The sequence below is a fragment of the Tribolium castaneum genome, chromosome 6 (genome assembly GCF_031307605.1).
Source record: "Tribolium castaneum strain GA2 chromosome 6, icTriCast1.1, whole genome shotgun sequence".
NCBI lineage: Eukaryota > Metazoa > Arthropoda > Insecta > Coleoptera > Tenebrionidae > Tribolium > Tribolium castaneum.
The window spans coordinates 9381683-9405935 of NC_087399.1; the positions used below are offsets into that span (position 1 = coordinate 9381683).

The window sequence follows — 24253 nt, forward strand, 5'->3', positions numbered from 1 at the left end:
ATTTTCGAACGTGAATGCTCCGTTTGCCGTTAAATTGAATGTTTACGGTGTTGCTCGTTTCACAATAAAAAGGGTGGTTGGTGGTCACTCTCATAATAAAAGCGTGAAAATGGTCGCGAGTGTGACGCGTGGGCCCCCTGTCGAGGAGGACAATCTCTCTATACACTACCAGTTCTTATTATCATAATAATGATGGGCACGGTCGAGTAGGTGAATACTTCTCACAATGGCCAGTGATGTTTACTCATCTCCTCGAATGCTCGCCGAGCACAAAGAAAAACGTGCCGTGCCTATCATGTCGTGGTTTGTTAAACACCGGTCGTACACGGTATTAAATAAATAACAGTTCGTATACCGACAGAGCCGAGTAAATAATGGCTTTTTATAAGGGGATTAAGTCGTAAGTGTCGTCGAGATTAGCGTGGGACTGAGAAATTATTCCGGTGAATCTATAGCCTCCATCGTGATGCCAAAGCACATACTTCGTTGACAAACACATGGGTTGTTCCAATAAAAGAAACGCAGGTATTGGGGATAAAAACTGGGTTTGGATAGCTGTAGGGACTTCCCAGCGAAACAATCAAACTAAGTTTTTTAATTGCTATTTATTTTACTTGTTAGCTTTTTTGCTCGTTTCCTCATCATTTTCACTTCTTGTTGGCGGCAAATTAACAGTTCTTAAGCTGTTACTAATTATTAAATATAAAATTAGTTGACTTTTGAGCTATAAAATCGTCATTTTCTCACTTGTGGAGATGTTGATTTTTTTCATTATTGTGAGCGTAAAAATCAGTCACTAATTGACTACAATTGAATGAGCCAAAACGTTTTAGATTTTTATGTGTTTATTCAGTGGTTATTTTTACATGTTATTGTCTAGTTGTTTAACGGCGGTTGACTTTGGTTAAGTAAAAACACGACAAATAAAAAATACCTATTTACACTTCCATTTGTGTGGTAATTATAGTGATTAATTTTTCGTAATTTTAACTTTTCACACCTCTTGTCGTATTAAGCGCGAAACGTATAATCATGTCGAAAGTCGGAAAGTACTCGACTAAGTAAAGGTTAGGATGTGAATCGATTTACAAATAAAACGTTCCCGTTCTCGATAGTTTCTTTAATGTCGCCAGAGAGCGCTGTTGTTCCATTAGTGTCAAGTTTTCAGAGCAATGAGTTTGAAGAAATGATTGTATTTGTATCACGGATAACTCATAGTAAACAAAAAAATACAGGCTCATAGAGCATTAAATTCTCAATAGTCTGACATAAACATAATGGAAAAATTTTATCGTAAACTATGTTTTAAAAAATTTGAAACTGTTACCAATTTGCACTCTGCCCCATATTTTTCAAAACGCTGCGAATACGGTCACAGATGCATGGAAAACGTAAGGAAAAAAGTTGTAGAGAATTAAATTTCCTACAAAAAAGTCCGCGAGACCATATTCTTATCCTCAACCATTTAGGCCCCAAAGTAGTTCAAAAGACGCTGAAGCGACGGATTTGCCTCATTTTGACGGTGGTCAAGTATTGGAAAGTAAGTTTATACCTAAACTGTTGAAGATGGAAATATGGTGTCGCGGACTTTTTTGTAGAAAATTTAATTCTCTACAACCTTATATATTTACGCTTTTTTATATCTTCAACCGTATTCGCAACGTTCGCAAAAATATAAGGTGGAAAGCAAATTAATAATTCTATGTGGTAATTCTTTGCGCACGTCGCATATTTATCAAAACGCTGGGAATACGGTTGAAGATACAAAAAAAGTGTAAGGAACAAAGTTGCAGAGAATTAAATTTTCTATAAAAATTCTGCGACACCATATTCCTATCTTTTAGAGTTTAGGTATAAATGACCTTCCCCATTACTTGACCGCCGTCTTTGTCTCCATCTTTGAACGTCTTTGGGGCCTAAACCGTCTACGACAGAGATATGTTTGTCTCACAGACTTTTTTAAGGGAAATTAATTTTCTAAAAAACATTTTTTTGTATCTTTTTTTAAATTTTAAATATTTCTTTTCCTCATGTTTTTTATGAAAATGTTAGTTATAATCCTCCGTATACTTGACGTAGCTGTTCGCATAATGTGAATTAAATATTTATTGGAATGACCCATAAGTCTTGATGAGTTTTGATTTTGAACGCAACGGAACCATTTCAGAGAATAAAAAAACTCTATCGCGTTGATTTAAATCGAGTGTTGCTTATGGGCCGGTGAGGTCCTCCAACCCGCCGCCATAGCTATCATAGTGAGGCTCCAGGAGGAGGAAGAGCATCAGGACGATGTGGTCAAAGAAACGACCGAGAGCAAGGAGAAAGAGGGTCATCAGGAGACAGTCGACACACCTCTAACTTCACCCTCTGACGACATACCAGTACAGGTATGCCGAAACGGCCTCAATGCTTGTAAATGTAAACATTTTAAAAGGTTTAATTAACGATCACATAAATTACAAGACGGTCATAAAATCGCCTTTGATGACGCTTTTCACCTTGGATCTGTGTTTGTGATGTGTGCGTGCGGTGTACGAGTATGTCGAATTTTACACCTGTTATACACCGTTATAACGAGGTGAAAGTGTCTTTTATCGACGATTATAATGAGAGATCCGTATCTAAAACGAGCAGCTGGCGGGTAATTAACGCTTAATTAGCGAAGGACCGGGCCTCCAGGGGTTCGATTCGGACCGAGGCGAGGGCTCGAGCCAAAAGACGAGGTTCATAACATTTCAGAATTCACTCTTTATGATTAAAAAATGCGCATTGAGTTCGTCTTTGCAAATTTCACCTTCATCATTATCTACGTGTTGAATAATTAAATTATACAATCTGAGTTATTTTGTTTTGAAGGGGCGACCCAGGCTTTCAGTTTTCATAATTGGAACTAATTAGTTGCTTGAGAAATAATTAGTTACTTTTTATTTTTATAGATGGCGCGATAGGTAGAAATCGAAATAAAATATTTCACTTTTTAGAAAATTTGGCTTGGCAAATTTCTGATAATTGTTCGTGACATTTCGTTTTCTTTCCAATAATATTGTTGTCAAACATTGTCATATTTGACATTTTATCAATAAACGCAACCTGAATGCAATTCGAGCTGTTTTGAAGCTCCATTTGGGTTGGAAATGGGAAAATGACAACTTTATTTCCAAAGATAGAAAAATAAAAGTTATAACAGGAGAAAAACTTTTTAATGAAAAGGTACCTATTCTTCTAAAAATACATGTAGACCGTGCCTACAAAAATAAAGTGGAAGTGAGCGATGAGATGAAATGTAATCGCAAACTATAGTAAAATGCTATAGTGTTTTGTGTAGTGGTTTTTTCGGAATAATATTTTTTATGCTGTTTGAATAAGAAAATCAGATTTCAAAATGTGTGCGGTATAAATTAAAATAATTGCCAAATAAGCATTCGTTTATATCATCGAGAATTCAAGAAAACAATGTTCATCGATTTTAATTTTTACAGAAAATTATTTATGTTTGCTAATAGTAATAGACGACATGGCAGTAGAAGAGGCTCTAATTACTTTTCTATATTTGCGGATAACATACTTGGCTTACATTATAAAGGAAACACAAAGTGATTCAAAAATTGCAAATCACTTACTTTATTTTGTTATCCAAGATTTATCTACCAAGTACATAATACACGTTAGTTATCATTTTCAAGGACAGTTAAATAACCAAAGACTTCTGCAGGCTATCAATGAGTATTGTGGCTTATTTTATTGTTATAAGAACTGTTGGGATAGTCAACGAAGCAACACACCACTTTTTAAAAGTATTGGTAATGGAATTGTTTAAAATATAATTTTTCTTATACGTTTCTTCCGAATTTAAATTATTCTTCAGTTTTGACCATTGACATTTAGTACAAAACACTAGTAATATTTTTTTTTACGTGACATGGTACCTTCAGAAACGTTTACGATTTACGAAAAAATTTAATTTTGACTAAAAAGCATTCCTATCCATCGAATTTTGAAAAAATTGCGGCGTATTTACACAGAGCAAATATTTTCTCCAGCCGTTGCATCTGTTCTAAAATACCCAAACATATATGACGGTATATAATAGGATATTTTTAGTATCTAAATTTGTCAAATACATGGAACTATATGTAATAAAAAGAAACAGCAGGCAGAGGGATAAACCGCACCCCAAATTTTGTACACCAGATTTCCTTTAATTTATTCATGATTTCCTTTGATTTTCCCTGATTTCCACGAGATTCCCCCTATTTTAATTAATTTTTTCCCATGATGTCTTCAAAATTTTCTCTGGTTTCTTCAGTTTTGTTAAATCGAACTTCAAGTTTTATACAGTTGGTTACAATAGAAACGGCAAATGACATATTAATTTATATTTTTTATATTTATATTTATATTTTTTCTACTTCGGTTTCACAAATTGTTCATTGGGCTGGAAGTCGTCACTGTAATTTAGTGTGTGATCCGTCAACAGCGTCAAGTCGTTTATTCATTAAGCCCGAATAAATAACAAAATTAAGAGGAGACAGTTTGAACAGATTTTAATAAGTTAACTTAACAAAAACAAACGAAAAAAATTGTAAGTAGAAAAAATAGTATATTAAAGACAATTAAACACTTAATTGTGGCACTCATTCTATTGGAGCACTCCGACTTCTTCGTCGTGCTCCAAAACCATTCGAATCACAATAGAACGTCTTATATTGTTTTTTTCTCAAAGGTTAAGCTAGACATTCTGACAATCAGAACTTGAGAAAGGACTCATCTGGATCAAATTATTTATTGTAAAGATAATTTGTCAGTTATGTAATAAAATAATTTTCCAACAACTAATGTGATAAGTTGACAAGAATTCTCAACCGGAAACCATTGTAGCGTTGTCAGTGCCACTTGTGCCACTTAAATTTTGGACGCGGTATATTTGAAAGCTACTGTCATATCAGTTTTTCTAAGTATTATTTTTTCTTTGTTATTGCGAAGATCGTGCCCATTTTGTGCATGCATATTTACAATGACGTTTTGCATAAATCTTGTATTTTATCTCCCGATCCGTGAAGTATCTTGCGTTTTGTTTGTTGTTGATGACTATTTTTTGAAATTTCTATGAAAGTATGAACACATGTTATGACAACCACCAAGAGCCTCCTCAAGTAAAAATAAACATGTAATTCATACAATAGATTTGTTGTACATTTATTTTTGCTTTGTTTGATGAGTATAAACATCCTTGAATCCTGTTTAGTGACACTTTTGTGTAAGCAAGCTGCGCCAACACCTTGTGAATCTGCAATGTTCATACCCCACTCTAAACCTTTTTATAAATTCATTATTCCAGGAAGAATATGTATGATGCGGCGTCCGTATTTTGCTGGTGTGTAGGCTGCATCTTCCGGTGGATTATCGATTGCGGCGCGTTTTTAATTGCGCGCTTGGCTCTTGCACCAGCAGCAGCATCACAGTCGCTTCTTCTCTATATCCTCTTGATTAGCAAATAATTTTTTGCGTTTATGAAAATAGCCAGCGCTTGCGGCCACCAATTTCCTCCAAATCAATTTGGAAATCAATCAATTTTTTCAGTTATTTTTAAAAATGTGGTGTGTTACTTTTATTGTTATTACTTGGCGTTTAAATGGTGTAGCTATTATTTAACGTCATAATCGAATCCGGGTGCTGTTTAACCGCGACCGACAGGCGATCATCCATCATGATCGCAGGGATTCCGCCGCAACATCAAAAGAGATTCTCCCGTTGCCGCCACACGAGCGAAAGACGGCCGTTTCGTATTGATTTGCTCCCCTACCCCATCCACGGTCTTTGTGTGGCGGCGGCGGTGGCGGCGGCCGCGACGGTGCAGTTATTTCCGATCAACAAAAAAAACGCTATCGGGAAATTAATTGGCACAAATAAACATTTCTTGTCCTCGCGTGTGGAGGAAGAACGCAAGCCGAAGGGTTTATTATTGTAAACGACACGACATAAAAACTAAGCTATATGGTTACGGGCCTTCTGTTTTATTCATGAGACCGCTGGAAGGAATGATAGTGCGCACGGGGGTTGCAAATATGTTGCTTCACGTAAAAAATACACATTATTGAACTGTCAAACAACATGGTTTTTATGAGCTGTAAATTTGTAATAACAGTAGTTTGGCGGATGTTGGAAAATAAACTGTGGATTGGTTGAAAAAAACGTTTAGTGCGATAAATGTAACATTCCGTGGCTGTGATTGAAACTTTCGGAGGTTGGTCTTCGAGCACCACTTTGGTACGTTTCAGGATTAGTCGCTTCCGTTGGTCTTCCGGTCTTGGCATTCTCATCGATTTCCGACTTTGGTGAAATTGTTTAGATCAAAATTTTACGCTGGAATAAAGATGAGGAAATATCCTGCAATCATTCTTTCATGAATCGTCTTGGGAATTTTCATGAATTGTTTAGCGAATATTTTTCGTTTCTTTTGCGCGGAAGTTTATGACATTTTTATGTTTAAAGTTTTTATTTAGTTGTTTTCGGTAAAGAAAGCAACACGAACCGGCAGCGGAACGAAACAAAGGATGATAGTCTTTGAGATATGAAAAACTGTCAGCGAAACACATGAAGTTTTAACGCAACAATAAAGCGCCGTTTTTTGCAACAATAAAGTTTCATTATTGGGATGAATCCACTTGTGCACGAGAGGTGTTAATGAAGAGTCGTGATAAAGTGCGTGAGCTGTGCTGATGGTGGCACGCATATAGGTGCGAAACGTCGCCTTGGGTGGATTCTCCGGGGTGCAATTACCGAGCTTGTTAAAGCGTTTGCAACCGAGTTTGCAATTAATACGCCACCATCCGCACCTTAATGATTCATTAAAACACAATTAAGTACGAGTCGGGGCATCTCCACTGCAATGGAGGGTGGAAGGATTGGGGATGATTAGGGTTATCGGGTGCGCGGTTAAGGAAATCTCCTTAACGGACCAAAGCGGCTTCGTTCCATCACTTGCCGTAATTAGCGACCTGATTAAGACGAGTGTATGGGGTTGGACGGCGTCTTTTATTGTTAATCCGAATCCATTTATTATTATTAATGGAGACGGGCGTCAACTCGGAAGGATAATTAAAGTTAATGCTGTTGCCGGATTGACGATACAATCAAAACGAACGGAGATTTAATTGCAGAGGTAATTTCGGGAGACCGGAGCAAATAAGTTTGTTACACGAGTTGGAGGATAACATGGAAATTGTCAGGGTTAGGGATAAGTGGAAGAGTGGATTTAGTGTGTCGCTATTTGCTGATTTAATAAGAACTGAAGGTAGAGGAATACTAGACGCCGAAATAATCATTGCTTCACTTCATGCTACACAGTTCACATTCTCGATAGGTTTCACAAAAGAGCGCAGTTGTACCGAACAAAATGTAAGAAGGAAAGTTGTAGCGAATTTTTTTATATCCATAGATGCTCAAGTGACGAATACGTTTTATTTTTACCATTATTCAAGAATCTGAAAATTGATTTAACCTTTTTACCTAAACCATTGTGGATATAAAGTGATATCGTGGACATTCTTGTCCGAAATTTAATTTTATGCAACTTTGTTTGTATCTTCAACTGTATCTGTATTTCAAAAGTATTACACGCAAATTGTTTATGTTTTTTTTAGATATTGGAACTAATGCAGACGAAACTAAAGCAACCGTAATTTTCTGTGTGGTACATACTTTCAAATATTTTTTATATTCCCAAATTATTTTGAAATAATAAATACAAACTGAATGTGTTATTCTGATTGCTTGTTTTTAGGGATTTATTAAATATTGAAGTTATATAATTGTCCAAAATTTGTAAATTCCAATGAGTAGACAAGTAAAATTAATATTTAATTAATTTAATAACACAATATTGTAATGGCAATTTTACCTACCGATATGTCAATTTTACATAGTAATTTATCAAATCTACAGATTAATTAGTCGCTTTGACATGAACTTGATGATTTTTTTTCTTTTAAATCTACAGAATCCGATAAAATTTTAAACAAACCGCGGATGTAAGTATGTTATCTCAGCCTAAGATGTCTTAAAATCGTCGTACACAAGCTTACGGAATTCAAGCTGACATCTGCGGCTGTAATAACATTTCTTATATCCTTGAGTATGTTAATAGCTATTGTAGGCAAAGATTGAGTTCGAGTTTTTTATTCAGTTAACTTAATTTTTTATTTAAATTTTTATTTGGCAAATATTTATTGTAATTACGGAAAATACGATCATACGAAGGTAGGGGAATTTTTAAAGCAGGCGATATTGTAGCAACGTTTTCTTTGAACACCATCAGATTTTTATTATGATTACCCCAAACCGCATGGATCTTTCAAGCTAATCACTCAGGCAAGCTTATTGTGTGATTTATTGCAGACAGGCTGTAGTCTTTCAGACAAACCGGTCGATATCATAAATATTTTCGGGGCGCTTATCTTAAACCTCATTATCTGTTGTAAAACTTTATGGTGTACAAAGAAAACGTTGCTACAATACCTACTTTAGTTTTTTATATTGGAGCTGAAACGGCAAAGTAACAGTTTTAAATTAAAAACTTAACAGTACATCATTTTCAAACATAAATATGAAGAAAGGTGAATTTAAAATAATAAGAATTATGACCAACTACCATTTGCTTACCGCCTGATATTTATCAACTGCTGCGAATACGGTTGAAGATAAAAAAGTTAAAGAGAATTAAATTTTCTCCAAAAATGTTTTCTTCAAAGATATCGACGGGTAAAATGCGTCTTAAATTTTGTACACCAGATTTCTTCACAATTTCTTTTGACGTTCTTAAGATTCCTGAATTCATCAGGATTTACTCCGATTTTTTAAAATGATTTCCCGTAATGTACTTATTTCAATTGATTTCCTTAATTTTATACACCGATTTCCTCTGCGGTTTGCCCCTCGGTTTAAATTAATTTCCAGATACTTGATCAAGTATTCATCATTTGAGCGTCTTTAAACTTCTTTGGAGCCTTGAGATATGGGGTGTACAAGTTTGAAAAAAATGCTAGAATAGTCAATTTTAGTTTAAATTTTTTAAGTTTTAAAATTTTTTAGTTTAAAAATTTTATCTTAGTTTCAAAGTTATTTTGCTCTTGAGCCCAGAGTGACCCATTATTTTGAAGCTGCTTTCATTGTCTATGCAACCATATACTTTTTTTCAATTTTGAAAGATTTGTTGTTGAGAATTTTTAAGTTTTAAGTCTCATTAAAATTTTCAAAATTGTCAGTCTAAAATGCTCTCGCTTACATTTATGTAAGGTATGAATAGACTCAGAAATGCTATCTTATCTGATTGTACCATTTTTTGGAAATTGGGGGTGGACATTTTACCAATACATTAGTTAAAATTATTTGTTTTTTCATAACTACTTTTATTCCTCTCACAGCAATGTAGTCAATGTTCTCTAAAAGAAATCGTTTAAAACTGAAAAAAAAACATAGTATTTGCTATTTAAATTTTTTAAAGGGGTGTGTTTGTTACTTTAAAGTAACAACATTGGTGCAATTATTATTACTGAATTCTTTCATGGCAAAAAACGTTTAAAATTTGAACGAGAGGCTTTAAGATTAATAATTTTCAAAATATCAATGATCATAAATCAATTTCGTGATTCTCGACAATAAATCGGTCAAAATTGAAAAAGTACATGGTTGCGTAAACAATGAAACTAGCTTCAAAAAGATGTCACTCGACCCATTTTGCCATTTAAATTTTTTGAATGGGTAGGTCTGGGCGTCAGAGGGATACATAAAAAACTTTGAAACTAAGATAAAATTTGGTCCTCTTTTAAACAAAAAATTAAACCATTTTTTCCAAACTTGGACGAGATTAGAGATTCCAGGAAGTGCAAATTTTAGACACTCTGTATGGTCTCGCGGACATTTTTAAAGGAAATTTATTGTCTTCAACTATGTTCCAAACATTATGGTATTCGCAGGATTTGGAAAATATGGAACAGAGCCCAAATTTTTTATTTTAAATTTTTTTTTGTCGTGAAAATTCTAGTTTTTTTCAGCCCAACATTTCTTATTTTTTTCAAAGCAGTTGGTAAATTGATTGAATTTAAATTAATTTAAAGACATTTAGAATGCATTACATTATAATACATAGTTAGTAACTCTCGAAGCGTTTTTATTTTTACATTGTTGGAACTGTTGGAAGTACTGTATTTTTTTATAGACGATTTCGCCATATTTACATCTCGTTGTGCCACGAAAAATATTTTTAACGAAAAGAAGTTGATAAGATTTTGTTCGAAATTTACTTCGCTACTCGCTACTTGGCGAAATAACAAAATTGTTTTTTTATTAGTAGGTACTAATGAGTTAGCGCATCACAAACGTTAAAATTTTGTTACATTATAAGCTTCTTACTCGATTTCGTACTGGCTAGATTAATTGACATCGATGACGTTAGTACTTAAAAACCAAAAACTTAAAAAATCAAATTCAGTTGAAGGGGGCAATTTAAAAATAAAAATTTACTTGTTTGAGTACTTTTGTCAATATCCAATATTTTCGGTTTTAATCAGATTATTCCATAATTTTGCCGCTCATAAAAGTTTTGGATTTGATCCTGATTTGATATTTATTTTATATTTATATTTGATATTTGTTTGATATTTATTTTATAAATGTTGTGGTATGTTTTATTAAAAAAAAGCCAAAATTAGACTAGTGGGAGGTGCGCACTCTAAAGAAATCATTAAAAATCCCTAAAGTGTGTGTCACTAGGGAAATATCGACTTATAAGGGAAGCAGACCTCCATCTGCTCAGATTCAGTTGAATTTCCTTCCGAACATCTTAAGGGCTTAACATCTGGGACCTCTTCCAGGTGATGAAAAAGTCGACGAAACTTCTTTCGCGACTTCACCTGTTAATATTGTTATCTAATAAATTTTTCTTTCTAATCACACCTTTGTTTAATTTAACAAACCTCATTTATCCGCTGTCTAAAACTCGTCGGAAAGGCACTCTTATGTGATGTAGATACGGATAACACATCCGGACAGTTTTTTTTCCAACTTTTAGGCAAAAAAGTTGATGTCGCCTAGTCTAAGAAAGTTGAAAGTAAAATAAAGCAAGTAAAGAAAAAACACATTACAACATAATAACTTGTACAATGAATGAAATCAAAAATGTGGTAATTGTGTTTCAGGGCTCCGACGCCAGCTCGGTGATATTCGCCTCGACGCCGGCGTCCAGGAAGCGGGAGTTCCCCGGCGCGCTACCGCCTAGTTTACCATTGAGCAATGGCACGAGTAATTCCCCAGTCCCCGCTCCCACTCCCCCAAACCTTCCCGTACCGTCTCCGGCCCCCGCCCAGCAACCGCCGTTGCATCCAGCGAGCAGTACCGCCGCTCCTGGAGGCAACGCCACCAAGCAGCCGCCGCTCGGTGATGTCCCCGCGCCACCACCAGCTAGTGTTCCAGTCAGCGTGCCGCCGGTGACGATGCCGCAGCCGGCGGCCGCCCCCATCGCCCATCATCCCGATTCGACGACCGGCGCCGCCACGCATGCAATGAGGACGGACAGTCCGGCGGTGGCAACTTCTGCCAATGTTCCGGTGGCGCCCGGAGCCGGCCAGTACCACCATCCGTCGTATCAGCCGTTGTATGCCCCCTATGCGGTGCACACGCCGGTGCCGCCGCCGAGTAGTACCACCACGACGACGGTGCCGGCGACGACGGCCACCACGGCGGCGGTTAAAGCGCCGTCGCCGCGAGGGCATAGCCCCAACAGGGAACGGGAGAGTTACAGGTGAGGAAAATTGGTTTAGTGCATACCAAGGTCAATCAGCTGTCATGGAAAGGAGTAGCAAATGGAGGCCTTGATGAGTGGCTTTGAGGCTGCATTTAGCCTGTAATTTGCTACTTTGTGAACGACAAGGTGTTATCAAGTTTTAATAGAGATTCATTTCCACGATTCTCGGTAACACATCGAGATTGCAGATTTCTTCGAAGAAATTGTACAGTAATTATTATGTGCCACATTTAAATAAAATACACCTAGCTGATGATTAAAGATAAAACAAATATAAATTTAATGTTTGTAAACACACAAGTTTGTGTTACTCATGCTAAAGTGCGTGAGTTGTGCTTAAAACTGTTGATCTGATAAAACAAGTCGTCCATCATCAGAGTTGAAATTTTGGTTATTTTGTTTGTTTATATGGAGGAAACATGCGAAAAATAAAAGTCGTCCACATTTTATTCCTTAAAGAATTTGTAATCTCCATAAAGATTAATACACTTTTGAATTCTCTGTATTAAACGACCAGTTTTTGAGCAATTTTTGAAATTATTCGAACAAATTTTTCGTTGCACACACAGCATCAAGGTTTTCGGGAACATCATTCGATTTTTCCCTCATGAAGTTGGTCATTAAGCAAATTTGGGTCACACTTGAATTTAATTTACCACCGATATACAGTCGTTTTTGATGGTAGTTCGTCGCCAAAAGTCGCATCAAGTTCATTGTAGCGAAACGAAGATTTTCCGGGTTTTGAGTTAGTAAATGATAACTTTGAAATAAATTAAAACAGTTTGTTCTAGTTAATTATGTACTACACGTTTTGAGTTATAAATTATGAAATTAAAAAAGTGATAGTGTAACGATGATGATAAATATAAAAAAGAAAAAAAATTAAAGAAAATTAAAAAAAAATCCCAAATAAAAATTAAATCAAATACATTTGCACTTTTTAAGATAATCAGATGGTTCATTTTTACAAAAAAAATTAAATATTTATGTGGGACGTAAATGGACGCAACTACTATTTAATTTAAATTAATACTAATAACACGCTCTACAACATACCTAAAAATGAAGTGAGTCATTTTTGGTCATTTTGAGAAATTTTGGATTTGAAGTGTATTGTACGAGTTTGTAATTGGTTTTCTGAAATAGAACCTACAGAAAGAACTAAAGGCTAATATAATTTTTTTTGTCAATTAAGTGTCTGAAGAATACATATTTATTAATAACATTATCATTATTCATTACCTTAGTAGAAACAGAACGCTTTATGTTACAACTGTGTGAAGAAGTGAATCATAATTTTAGTAGTACTAGTAATTTTTAGCACTCAATTTTTTACCTAAAATGAGAGTTTGTGACAGCAATTTGTACACTAAACATTCGATTTGCTAAATTTTATTTTATTTTATTATGGTATGTGCGAGAATTTGTACACTGAAATTAAATTATATTAAAATAATTAAATGAAACTGTGTTAAAAATTATTGATTTCAAGTTAAAATAATTCCCCTCGGAAAATTGGAAAAAATCATCGCTCAAAACTGTTACGAGTTAACTGAATTTTTGACCGAATTAAATTTTTGAAATCATTGAAAATCACATCTTAAGGACAAAACATTCTGAATAAGTTTATTTACTTAGTTTATTTATAAAAAAAATTAATTTTATGATACAGACGTTGGTTTTCAGATAGAAGCAACAGGAACGACCATTCTCGAAATATAAAAGACAACCTACATAAAAACAATAAAAAATTTTATTTTTTTTTATTTCTTATTTGTTGCATTTTCCAGTTCTTGAATTTTTTGATGTTAAAAATTGCAAATTTAAAGTTGTTTTCAAAGTAAAATACTACTAGTTATAATGGGTCACAGAAAATTGTAATACAACTTTATTTTTTAGTTGTATACAAAATTAGTAACATTTCTGAAAAAATCTACAATGGTTCTCCGAATTCAGTATTTTTTTTTTGAATTCTTATTCTTAAGTAAACAATTGCTTTTATAAGAGTTGGTTTTTTTGTTATCATTTTACATTAGTGTTATCTAAATACATTGAAAATCTTTGCTTGATGGCGTTTTCAAGACGAAATCAGGAGGGTATTTGAACTCATGATAACCCAAATCCCTTTTCTATGTTTATAATAATAAAAGTATTTGACTTTTGTTGTAATCTGGACCGAGTGTCTACAATAATAAGAAAAGCTGTTCTTGATTTACATCTAGGAGGTTTTCCAGTAAAAGCTTCATAAAGTTATAAATGTGAGTTAATGACCAATTATTTTAAAACGTTATGTTCCTACATTTTCTGTAAGTCTTCCAATCATCTCTAGCAAACAGCTTTTAGACTGTATACTTTTCGTAAATACACGTAATTGGTAAAAAATGCCAGTTTCCGAAGTAAATTCTTCTTAACGATACGTACACATCAAAATAGTCTAGGACACGATTATTTTTTGATAATAAAATCTGCTAAAAGTTTTGTTTTTTAATAAAGCACTTGCAGAACATACACTATGATTAAATTCGTATTCTGATCAAAAAATTGTCTTTAAACAGTTTCCAACAAAAAATCATTTCTATTCTTAGTAACATTTTTTTTCTCAACAAAATTATATGCAGTAGTTTCGAACTAAACATTTTAAAAATGTGATCATTTTTCAAGACTAACTTTTTTCAAAATTCCATTAAGTTTTCAAGTTATTGAGAAAAAAATTTTTTTTCAAATGGCACCCTAATACGGCGATTTTTTTGGTAAAAGGTTATGCTCTAAAAATAACTTTTACTTCAATAAAATTTATTTTAAGCCAGTGGTTTTTTTTAAAGAAATTTTTAAATTACGAAGATTTTTCTAATTTAGCCGAAGTGTCTGTATCCATGGATGTTTTTAATTCATTAATTTGATTCGTCAAATTTTTCGCAAATATAAACATCCCTGAATGCGACGACTTCGACCAAGTTCGAAAAACCTTCGTAACAAACTTGGACCGCAACTTTAATAATTTATTTAAGAAAAATCACTGGCTTAAAATTAATTTTATTAAAGTAGAAAATTTTTTTTCCAAAAAAATCGATGTAGTAGGGTGCCATTTCAATAAAAAAAATTTTTGAATAACTCGAAAACTAAAAGAAATTTCGAAAAATGTTATTGTTGCAAAATGTTCGCATTTTTAAAGTAATTGATGATGTACTAATTAGTTTTTTTGTAAGGTACATAGTTTATTAGGCACAAGGCTTGGTTCCATACTTGCCCAACGCTGTATGTATCGTTTTTTCGCAATCCCTTACAACTTGTAACGATTTCTTATAACTTTATAACAGTTTTGTTATTTTTGATGTGGCTTTAAATTATTGTGCTAATGAAACATAAAAAAGCTTCTTAATGAAAAATTGTATTATGTACTCATGCAAAAGCGCGTGAGTTGAATGTGGAATTGTCGGAGTGATAAAAATCAGCTCATAATCAGGAAAGATAAAAAAAATTGAAAAATTACCACGACACCTTTTGACGAATTTTAATATTTCTTTGAAAGTATGTTAAATAATTCGCTTTGTGTATTACATTTGATCATTTTTTTTCTTCTTCAGTAGCAACGTCAGCAGTCTCAGTAGAGGCAGCGTGACGCCTCTGAGCTGCCCGCCCCCCACCACAGTGTCTTCTAGTCTAGCCATGAGCAAACCTTGGACGGGACCTACCCCGCAACTGAGTCCGGCCCCTCCTCGGCCGACGCCGCCTCTACATTCGTCTTTCCCGCCTCCGATGTTTACGGCACCTTTACCACCGGTGTCGAGGGCAAGTCCGTTAACGTCGGCGGTACAACCACCAAATCCAAATCCATTTTCGGCAGAAAGTTTGTTCCAAACAAGTCAGTTCCACTTTCATTTTACCGCAAAAAATACAAAAATATTTTTCCAGACCAAGCCGATATGCTCCGGAGAGAGCTGGATAACAGATTCCTGGCGTCGCAGGATCGCAGCTTGGGGGTGGCGCCCCCACCGTACTTAAGAACCGAAATGCACCAGCATCAGCACCACCACACACATGTGCATCAGCACACGACGTCGCTGTTGCCGCCCCCGGCCGCCTCCTCGCTGTTCCCGTCGCCGCTGGTAAGTTTCGAAGAAAAAAGTTACCGATTTGGTCTATTGTCAGTTTTTTAATATTAAATAAAAGTTGCACAAAAATATAGACCGAATCGGTATTTTCGAAGTTGTACCAAACTACCAGCAAATTTTTTCGAGAAATTGCGATTTATTTTAAAAATCTGTTTTCGATTAGACCGTGTCACCAATGGAACGCCTAGCGAGACGAACCGGCAGCAGTGTGAGTATAAGTTTTTGAACTGAGTTTCTTGTGTATAATGTGACGTTTGCCGGCAATTTTGCAAAAAATTTGCAGGTTAAACAAGTTATATTATTACATTTTGGTTGTAATGTTTTTATTTGATTTTTGTTGGTTTTTAGTTCAAAGATATACCGAAAATCGGCGGAGTCGAGTCACCGTTTTACCGACAAAACATCGGTATGCCGAATTATCCTGGATACACCCCTGGATTAATTCATCCGGGCCTGACGGCGGGTCCGACGCCGTTTGTGCCCCCGAATCACCTGCCAACGTTTCAACCAAAGGTATTTTCAGGCACTGTCTCCGTATGCCATCATGCATAATTGTGCTAAACGACACATTTCGAAAGTTGAAATTGGAAATAAAGTCAACAAACTACAGTACAATCTCTATAATCCGTATTGTAACGGGGTTTCCGGATTAGCGATTTGTTTTTTAATTGAAACGAAGGACCAACCAATTAAAAAGTACGGAAAAAAATTAAATCATCTTTTTTCCCCAATTGGAAAATAGTTTAACTTTTGTCTGTTTCGAGCTTTTAGCACAATGTTTTCATATTTTTCAGCTACATACGTCCAGAATAAGCCGAAAAAACACTAAATTAGTTCGAAGTTGAACTGAAAACTTTCGCGAGATTTCGCTAAATAAGGTCTAAATTTGCTCAAAATTGTGCATAAAATTTGCCTTTTTTGAGCAATTTAGCATTAATTTATCAGAAACGCAACTATTTTTGAGGAATTTAATCGAAAATGCTACTATTTTTGCCTATTTAAATACAGTTGCGTTGGTAATGTTTCTTCGAGCAATTAAAACAGAAACGTAATTTCGAGGAATTCCGTAAAAATAATAACAATAACAATTGCTTGATTGTTTAAAAAAATTGTGTTTTTGTTTTTCAGCAAGTCATAGGTCCGCGAGATTTTGTTAAACTCGGTCAAAAATGTCTGTTTAATTCTTTTTTTACTCATTCGAAAATTTTAGGAATAATGCTGAAGAACAAACACTAAATAAATTCAAAATTCAACTGAATACTCAGTTTTTGGGCGAAACCTTGCTTAATTGTGCCTAAATCACATCAGTTTTATTTTATTTTTGAGAGTTTTAGTACATTTTACTGCTAATAACAGAATTATTTCGAAAAACTGTGTCAAAAATAAGCCGAAAGTCAAAAAATGATGTTCGCTTATTATAAACTTTGCTAAAAATTATCTTATTTTGAGGGTTTTAGTTACAATTTCGAAGAAGTTTGTCTAAAATTAACCCAAAAATTTGGAAAAAAGGGCGTTATATTTACTTTTTTGAAAACGTAACACATTTGAAAAATCACATAATCCTTCATTTTGTATAGGATCTAGAATATTTTGCAATAAAAAATCGACTATTTTCAGGAATTTTGTGAAAGATGAGTCGAAAAATTACTTCATTATGCCAAAAGTGGTGTAATTTATTGCTTTTTTGAGATTCTGGGCTAAACTCTATTAGGTTAAATATTATATTACTTATTGTTGTCCTTTTTTCAACTGTATTCGTTGAAAATAAGCCGACACATCGTTAAATTAAGTGTAAAAATTTCTAGAACATAAATCTAGTCGAAAGATTACTAAATTTGGTCGAAAATTAAAGCATTTTTGGCGTTTTTTTTTAACACTTAAGCAACATTTTTTAGTTAATCACTCAATTTTTTTGTAAATTTCTTGCAAAATAAGCTAATTATTTCAAATTGAACTTAAAACCAGGCTAAATTATTTTTAAAATGCCTCATATTTATCGTTTTTGAACGTTTTAGTGCATTTTTCAATCAGAAGTTCAATTATTGGGCGGAATCTCGTCGAAAATGATGTTATTTTTGTCTGTCTGCTTTAATATTTTTACCTTTTTCGAGAATTTAAGTAAGCCTGGAATGTAACATACAGGAATTTCGTTATAAATAAAACCGAACAATGGAGCTTGAGTATGTGAAAAATAGTTGTGTTTTTTTTTGCAAATATCAACATGTTTTTGTCTAAAATGTTAGGTTTTTGATAAGATTCCCCTTAAACAGACCAAAAAAATGAATTGTGTTGAAAATAATATTATCTTTACTTTCCTCAAGCGTTGTAGCACGTTTTTCAATTACAGGTTCAGTTAAACATTTATGAAATTTCCTCTAAAATATGCCGAAATTGATTCGAACTTGAACTCTAAAATAAATTTCTAAATACAGTCAAAAATGTCAAAATTTTTGTAATTTTTTGGAAGTTTCTAGTACGTTTTCCAGCTAAAAACCCAGTTATTTTGCCAATTTCGTCTGAAATAAGTTGAAAATTATTTTAATTATTTCCAAAATGTTGTAATTTATTGCCTTTTTTAACCTTTTTAAGTACGGTTTTAAACAGAAAAACTTTTTTTTTATAAAAAAATCTCTGATTTAGTTAAAAAATACTACCGTGTTTTTTCCATTTTGAATATACAAAAATTTGGAGTACTAAAATTGTAACTGTTGGAAGTGAGCAATTAAGCTTAACACTTCTGCGACATTTCTGATTTCCCAAAAAAGTTTGAAATTGCGAGTAGGTTGATAATACACAATTTTTGAGCGTTTTTTTCATTTTTCGATCAGAAACGCGATTATTTTGAGTAATTTTCACAAAAAAACTTAAAGTTACGAATTGGGTTTGAAATGGTGTTTTATTTATTTGGGGGCTGTTATTTTAGTAAATACGTTTTATTTGGGCATTTCGTACTTTGTTCAGCTAAAAAAAAATAAGTTTGAATTGAAGAGATTGCACTGTAATACATTAAAATAATGCTTAATGTTAAATGTACTAACGCAAATGTAATAAAAAATGTTTTGGTGTTTGTTATGCTTACCCTTTACAGTTTTGTGGGATTCCCAAGTAAATGTAAATAGTAAAAAATGTAAAAAGTAAAACGATATAAAAAAGTGTGTCGTAGAGCGCTGTCATCATGCTTGCGGCATGCCAATGTGCACTAACAGGGCATGCCTTGCCACCCCTAACGCTTTTCTTTGTCCACAGTCGATGCCCACAGACCCGACCAAACCAAAACCAATGGTACGTACGCTTTAAAACGCGCTTTTATGCCCCTCATTATCATTTCGCCCTTCCACAGTTTACGATTTGTTTCATTATGAAACGGTCAATTTTTTTCAGAAAACCGGCAAATGGAATGCAATGCACGTCAGAGTGGCCTGGGAAATTTACCACCACCAGCAGAAAAGCGGCGAGGCGAAGGGTGGCGGTGCCGCCGCCAAATCCGAGCTTTTAAGGCCTCCATCACATCTTTTTTCACCGAGTGTTCACGCGGGCCGCCCCCACGATATCCCGTTCCCGCCGTCGCTGGCGTCGCATCGGCCCCCAGGCTTCGAGCAGCCGCATCCCAGCTCTCTGTTTACGCCGCCTCCAAGTCATTTAGGGAAGTCGCCGTTTGCCGGCAGCACCATGTCGCCCTTCACGAGGTATTTTTTTTCGACTTTTTTTATGAATACCGAAAAATACTCACTCGGAAAAAACCCTGATAGAAATAAGCCCACTTAGAAAACAACGCACTGAAAAAACCTCACATGTAAACAACCCCACATAGAAAAAAAACACAATAAAAAAACTCACATGAATAAAAGCCCAACTGTCAATGAGTCCATAAGAAAAAAAACACACAGAAAAATTAACTCACTAGAAAAAAAAATACGCAATGGTGTATACGGCTTCGCACGCATGTCCACAAGTATTTTGAAACATAAAAAAACAATGCAAAACTTAGTATAACAAAAAGTAGAAACACATAATTTTATTGTGAACTTTAAAACCGTGACCTAATGCGAGCCCGAGTAATTTTGCTTTTTTTTCATAATTGCAAAGAAACCCTCTTGTGGATGTAATTTTCAAAAATTTTGAAACACATTTTCTTTCTTTTTACCCGTAAGTCCATATGCCAATTCTCTTGAATATAACTTCAAAAATGAAGGAATTTTGCGTTTAACTCATTTGGGGGTGGGATTTCTAAAAATGCTGAAATATACGCCTCTTCCTTTTTAGCGGCATGTCTAAGATATTATTAATTGAATGTACAATTTCAACAAAAATAAAGATTTTTTTATTTTATTTTTTGTATAACTTAACAATAAAGGATTTTTTTGTACCATTTTTTATGAATATAGCTTCAAAATAATGACGATTTGTTATGTTTAACCGTCTTTGGGGATGGAATTTCTAAAAATAATAAAATACATGTTTATTTATTTTTCACCGAATATCAGTTAAAAAATTACGGATTTTGATATTTAACCCTTTTGGGGGTGGAATTTAAAAAATAATCATAAAACACATATTTTTTTTACCGACTGCCCAAATACCAATTTTCATAAATATAAGTTCAAAAATGATAGATTTTTATATTTAACCCCCTCAGGGGTAGAAATTCCAAAAAACACAAGTTTTTCATCTTTAACCGAAAGCTCATATACCATGGATACAAGTTAAAAATTACACGGATTTTTATACAAATTCCAACCCTTGTTAACCCCCTTGGGGTTAGTATTTTTAACTAATACAGTAACTGAAAGCCCAAATACCAACTTTAATTAATGTAAATTCAAAAATTACGAATCCTTATACAAATTTTAACCGTATTAGGGGTTCATTTTTCGAAAATTTTGAATCACGTTTTTTTTTCTTTTTTAACCGAAAGCCCAAATACTAATTTTCACTTTAAAAATGACAGATTTTTATTGAAATTTTAACACCCCACAGGGGGTGATTTTCCAAAAATCTTGAAACACATCTTTTTTAACTAAAAGCCTAAATACTAATTTTCAAGGATGTAAGTTTAAAAATGACGGATTTTCTAAATTTTAATTCTAAATTCAACTCTCCATTTAACCTCTTTAGGGGTTGATTTTCAAAAAATCCTGAAACAGGTTTTCTTTTTTTTTAACCGAAAGCCCAAATTCTAATTTTCAAGAATATAACTTTAAAAAATGACGGTGTTTTAGTCAAATTTTAACACTTCATTTAACCCCCTTAGGGAGAGATTTTCCAAAAATCCTACGTTACATGCCTACGTTATAAAAGCTACCTATTGTGAAAATTTCAGGTCTCTATACTTAGCAGTTTAAGCTGTGCCTTGATAGGTCATCAGCCAGGACAAGCAATTTTATAGTACATAAGATAATTATTTGGATAAGAATAAAAAAAAACAATTTTACTTCTGATTTTTTGTATTTTCTGCTCAAAAATTATGTGGGCTTTTTCGGTGTGATATGTGGGATTTTTTTATTATCTGCTTCTTTACTTGTGAGCTTTTGTCCTTGTGGTTTGTTTTCCATGTGAGTTTTTTTTTGACGTGGGCTTTTTTCTTTTTTTTATTATAAACACTTACATAAAAAAATTGGTGCTGTAGATATGGAAGTGGGTTTGGATCGACATCGACGACGTCTCCGTTTGGTGTTTCACCGTTTAGTAGTACAAGAGATTTGGCTTTAGGTCCGTTGCATGATCCATGGCGGGGATTGCAAAGGACTGTTCCGAATTTCCCACCGAGTGTTAATGCTTTACCGCCAACTTTGCCGGGTTTACCGCCGCCAACACCGTGGAATATTAAGCCTGATCCAATACTTGAACAACGCGAAAGGGAGGCGAGAGAACGAGAGGAAAGAGAACGGGAGAGATTGAGGAGGGAACGAGAAGAAAGGGAGAGGAGGGAGAGAGAAGAGAAGCAGAGACGGCTTGAGCAACAGGTATTTTGACACAGCGCTATCTGTAATTCCCCCAAAATGTAAACTATTATAATTTTGTATACGAAAGTTAATTTTCAACGCAGTTATTCGAGTCAAACTTTAGCTGAAAAATAAAAAAATTGGGACAATTTTTAACTCAAAACCCATTTTTTTTTCCTTAAATTTAGGCCAAAATGTTTTGGCACGTGTTCCAATTTTTTCGGGAAACTGTGGTCAAAATCATCACATTAGTTCAAGGAATTATATTTACCTCTTTCGAGTATTTTTCAGTCAGAAGCTCAATTTTTTTTTTATTTTTTCAAAAATAAAATTGCATTTACTTTTCTCAAGTATCTTTTTTTATCCTCTAGCGATAATAAAACTAAATTGAGTCTAAGTTAGGAAAATGTCTTTGATTTTACCATTATTTTTCAGCTGAATGCGCAATTATTTTGTGAACTTTTGTCCAAAATACATAATAACAAATCACCAAATTAGTATAAAAATTGCAAAACTTGACGAAACCGCTAAATTGGGTAAAAAGGGCACTACGCTTACTTGTTTTTTTCAGGTGTTTTAGTACCTTTTTCAATCAGAAACGCAATTATTTCGAGCTGTTTGGTTAAAAGTAAGCCGAAAAGTCAGTGAATTTGAACTTTTTGTGAGAAAGTTTAGAAAATTTTTAAAACCGGACATAATAATCTCTATTTGAGGAGAAAATGACAGTATGTCTTTATTTATCGAACGTTTTAGTACGTTTTACAGCCAGTAACGAGATTATTTACAGGAATTTTATCAAAATTAAGTCAAAATTGTAAACTAAAAAATATATCGAAAATTCTAGAATTGTTCGTCCAGGGGCCCGTTTCATAAAAATTACAAGTTGATTTTTACAAGTAGTGACAAATTTACTAGTTACATAAGATTACTTACTAAACAAAAAGTATACAAGTGACAAGTAAATCACTTGTAAAAAGTTCTATGAAATATGCCCCAGGACTCAAACATAACAATTTTTAAAATAAAGTTCTGAATACTAAACGTATAAATGTGGTAGTAATAAAAAAACAATGAATAAGAAACAAAAATAAAAAATTAAAAATCTGAAATTGGTAAGGTCAGGTCAGGTCAGGTCAATGTGACAGTAACTCACTGAAATAGGAAAAAAAATTACAATTTCTTTTATTGTTTTAGCACTTTTATGACCCTTCGTTTCTCATTTGCGACAAAGACAAAAAATCTTTCAAATAATTCTAAAATGTGCGCTAGTGGAGCCTCTAAATAGTCTACAAGTAAAGTGTTTGTGTGTTTTCTATTCACAAAATCATAAAATTTAATTGAATTTAATATAAAGCGACATCAAATTTTTGTGAAAATCCAGATAATTTTCCCTGGTTCTACACAACTACTAATAGTAATTTTTAAAGTAAAGTTGTGACTTATGAGTACTGTTTATGTAAATATAAAAACTAAATAAATATAAAGGTCGGTTTTTAGAAGTATCATTAATTCGCCGTTAAATGAGTATTTAATCACGTGACCAAATTGAACCAATCAGATGCTCGCATTCTTGAAATTATTTAAAAAATGTGAATTGAAATTTCGACTTCAAAAAGAGAAGAAATTATGTAAAGCAACTGAAATTTAAAAAAAATAATTAAAAGATAAGAAAAATAATTTAAAGTGGCAAGTATCATTAGAAGAATTAATTTAAGGTTTGTTTTTGTAATGTTATCAAAAATTCGAAAATAAAAGCTTCCATAACCTACAGTATACTTGAGTGTAGAGAGACTCAAGAACTCACTTTTTGATATTGAAATTGATTATTTCAAATATGGATTGTCCGTATAGGTATAGTATTTCCAGCGAGACATTAGATTTTTTAAATATCTTGGAAACATTAAAATCACTAATCACTATATCTACTAGCAAGGTGTTTAGTGTGGGCTGTTACGTTGGTAACATTGTTTTTGTTTAACTCCGATTTTAAAGTGATAATAATCATTTGTAGTTTAGTGTTCTAGTAAAAATTATTTGTTAGTAGTGAATTTATTTTTGATTATTTGAAGACATTAATAGGAGGAGCCTTTTAAGATTTACAGTTCTTTTAAACTAAATGCAAATATTTTAGTAGATTATTAAATACGTGCTTAATCCTAAACATTTTGGCCCTTAAAAACGTAAAATAAAGAATTTTAAAGGAAAAATTAAAATTTGGCCAAGTGCTACAAGTGCGGAGTGTAACTTGTTTTTCATTAATTTCTGGCTGGAAATACTATCCCTCCATAGTAGGTACACATAGTAAAACATTAAAGAATAAAAGTTACAAAGGATTAATACAAAACTATATCATGATTTAAAAAAAAAACCAAGAAATACAATAGAACAGAAATTAAATT

The 24253-nt window shown here is 33.6% G+C and overlaps 2 protein-coding genes across 8 annotated transcripts in view; both read left to right on the forward strand.

Annotated features, from left to right (window-relative positions):
* The window catches only part of Pym (Partner of Y14 and Mago), a 442733-nt gene that overhangs the window by 66822 nt on the left and 351658 nt on the right, over positions 1-24253 (forward strand). The gene's annotated exons all lie outside the window — the stretch shown is intronic.
* The window catches only part of tay (tay bridge), a 56005-nt gene that overhangs the window by 26524 nt on the left and 5228 nt on the right, over positions 1-24253 (forward strand). For 3 of the 7 annotated variants that reach the window (XM_064357669.1, XM_015982406.2, XM_008203444.3), the window contains 8 exons: positions 11196-11797; positions 15385-15662; positions 15713-15906; positions 16076-16120; positions 16261-16425; positions 19159-19194; positions 19294-19598; positions 21539-21875. In XM_064357669.1, coding sequence (XP_064213739.1) covers positions 11196-11797; positions 15385-15662; positions 15713-15906; positions 16076-16120; positions 16261-16425; positions 19159-19194; positions 19294-19598; positions 21539-21875 — 1962 coding nt within the window. The remainder of the gene's footprint in view (positions 1-11195; positions 11798-15384; positions 15663-15712; positions 15907-16075; positions 16121-16260; positions 16426-19158; positions 19195-19293; positions 19599-21538; positions 21876-24253) is intronic. The other 4 variants (XM_008203445.3, XM_015982405.2, XM_008203447.3 and 1 more) reach the window with 4 other exon arrangements.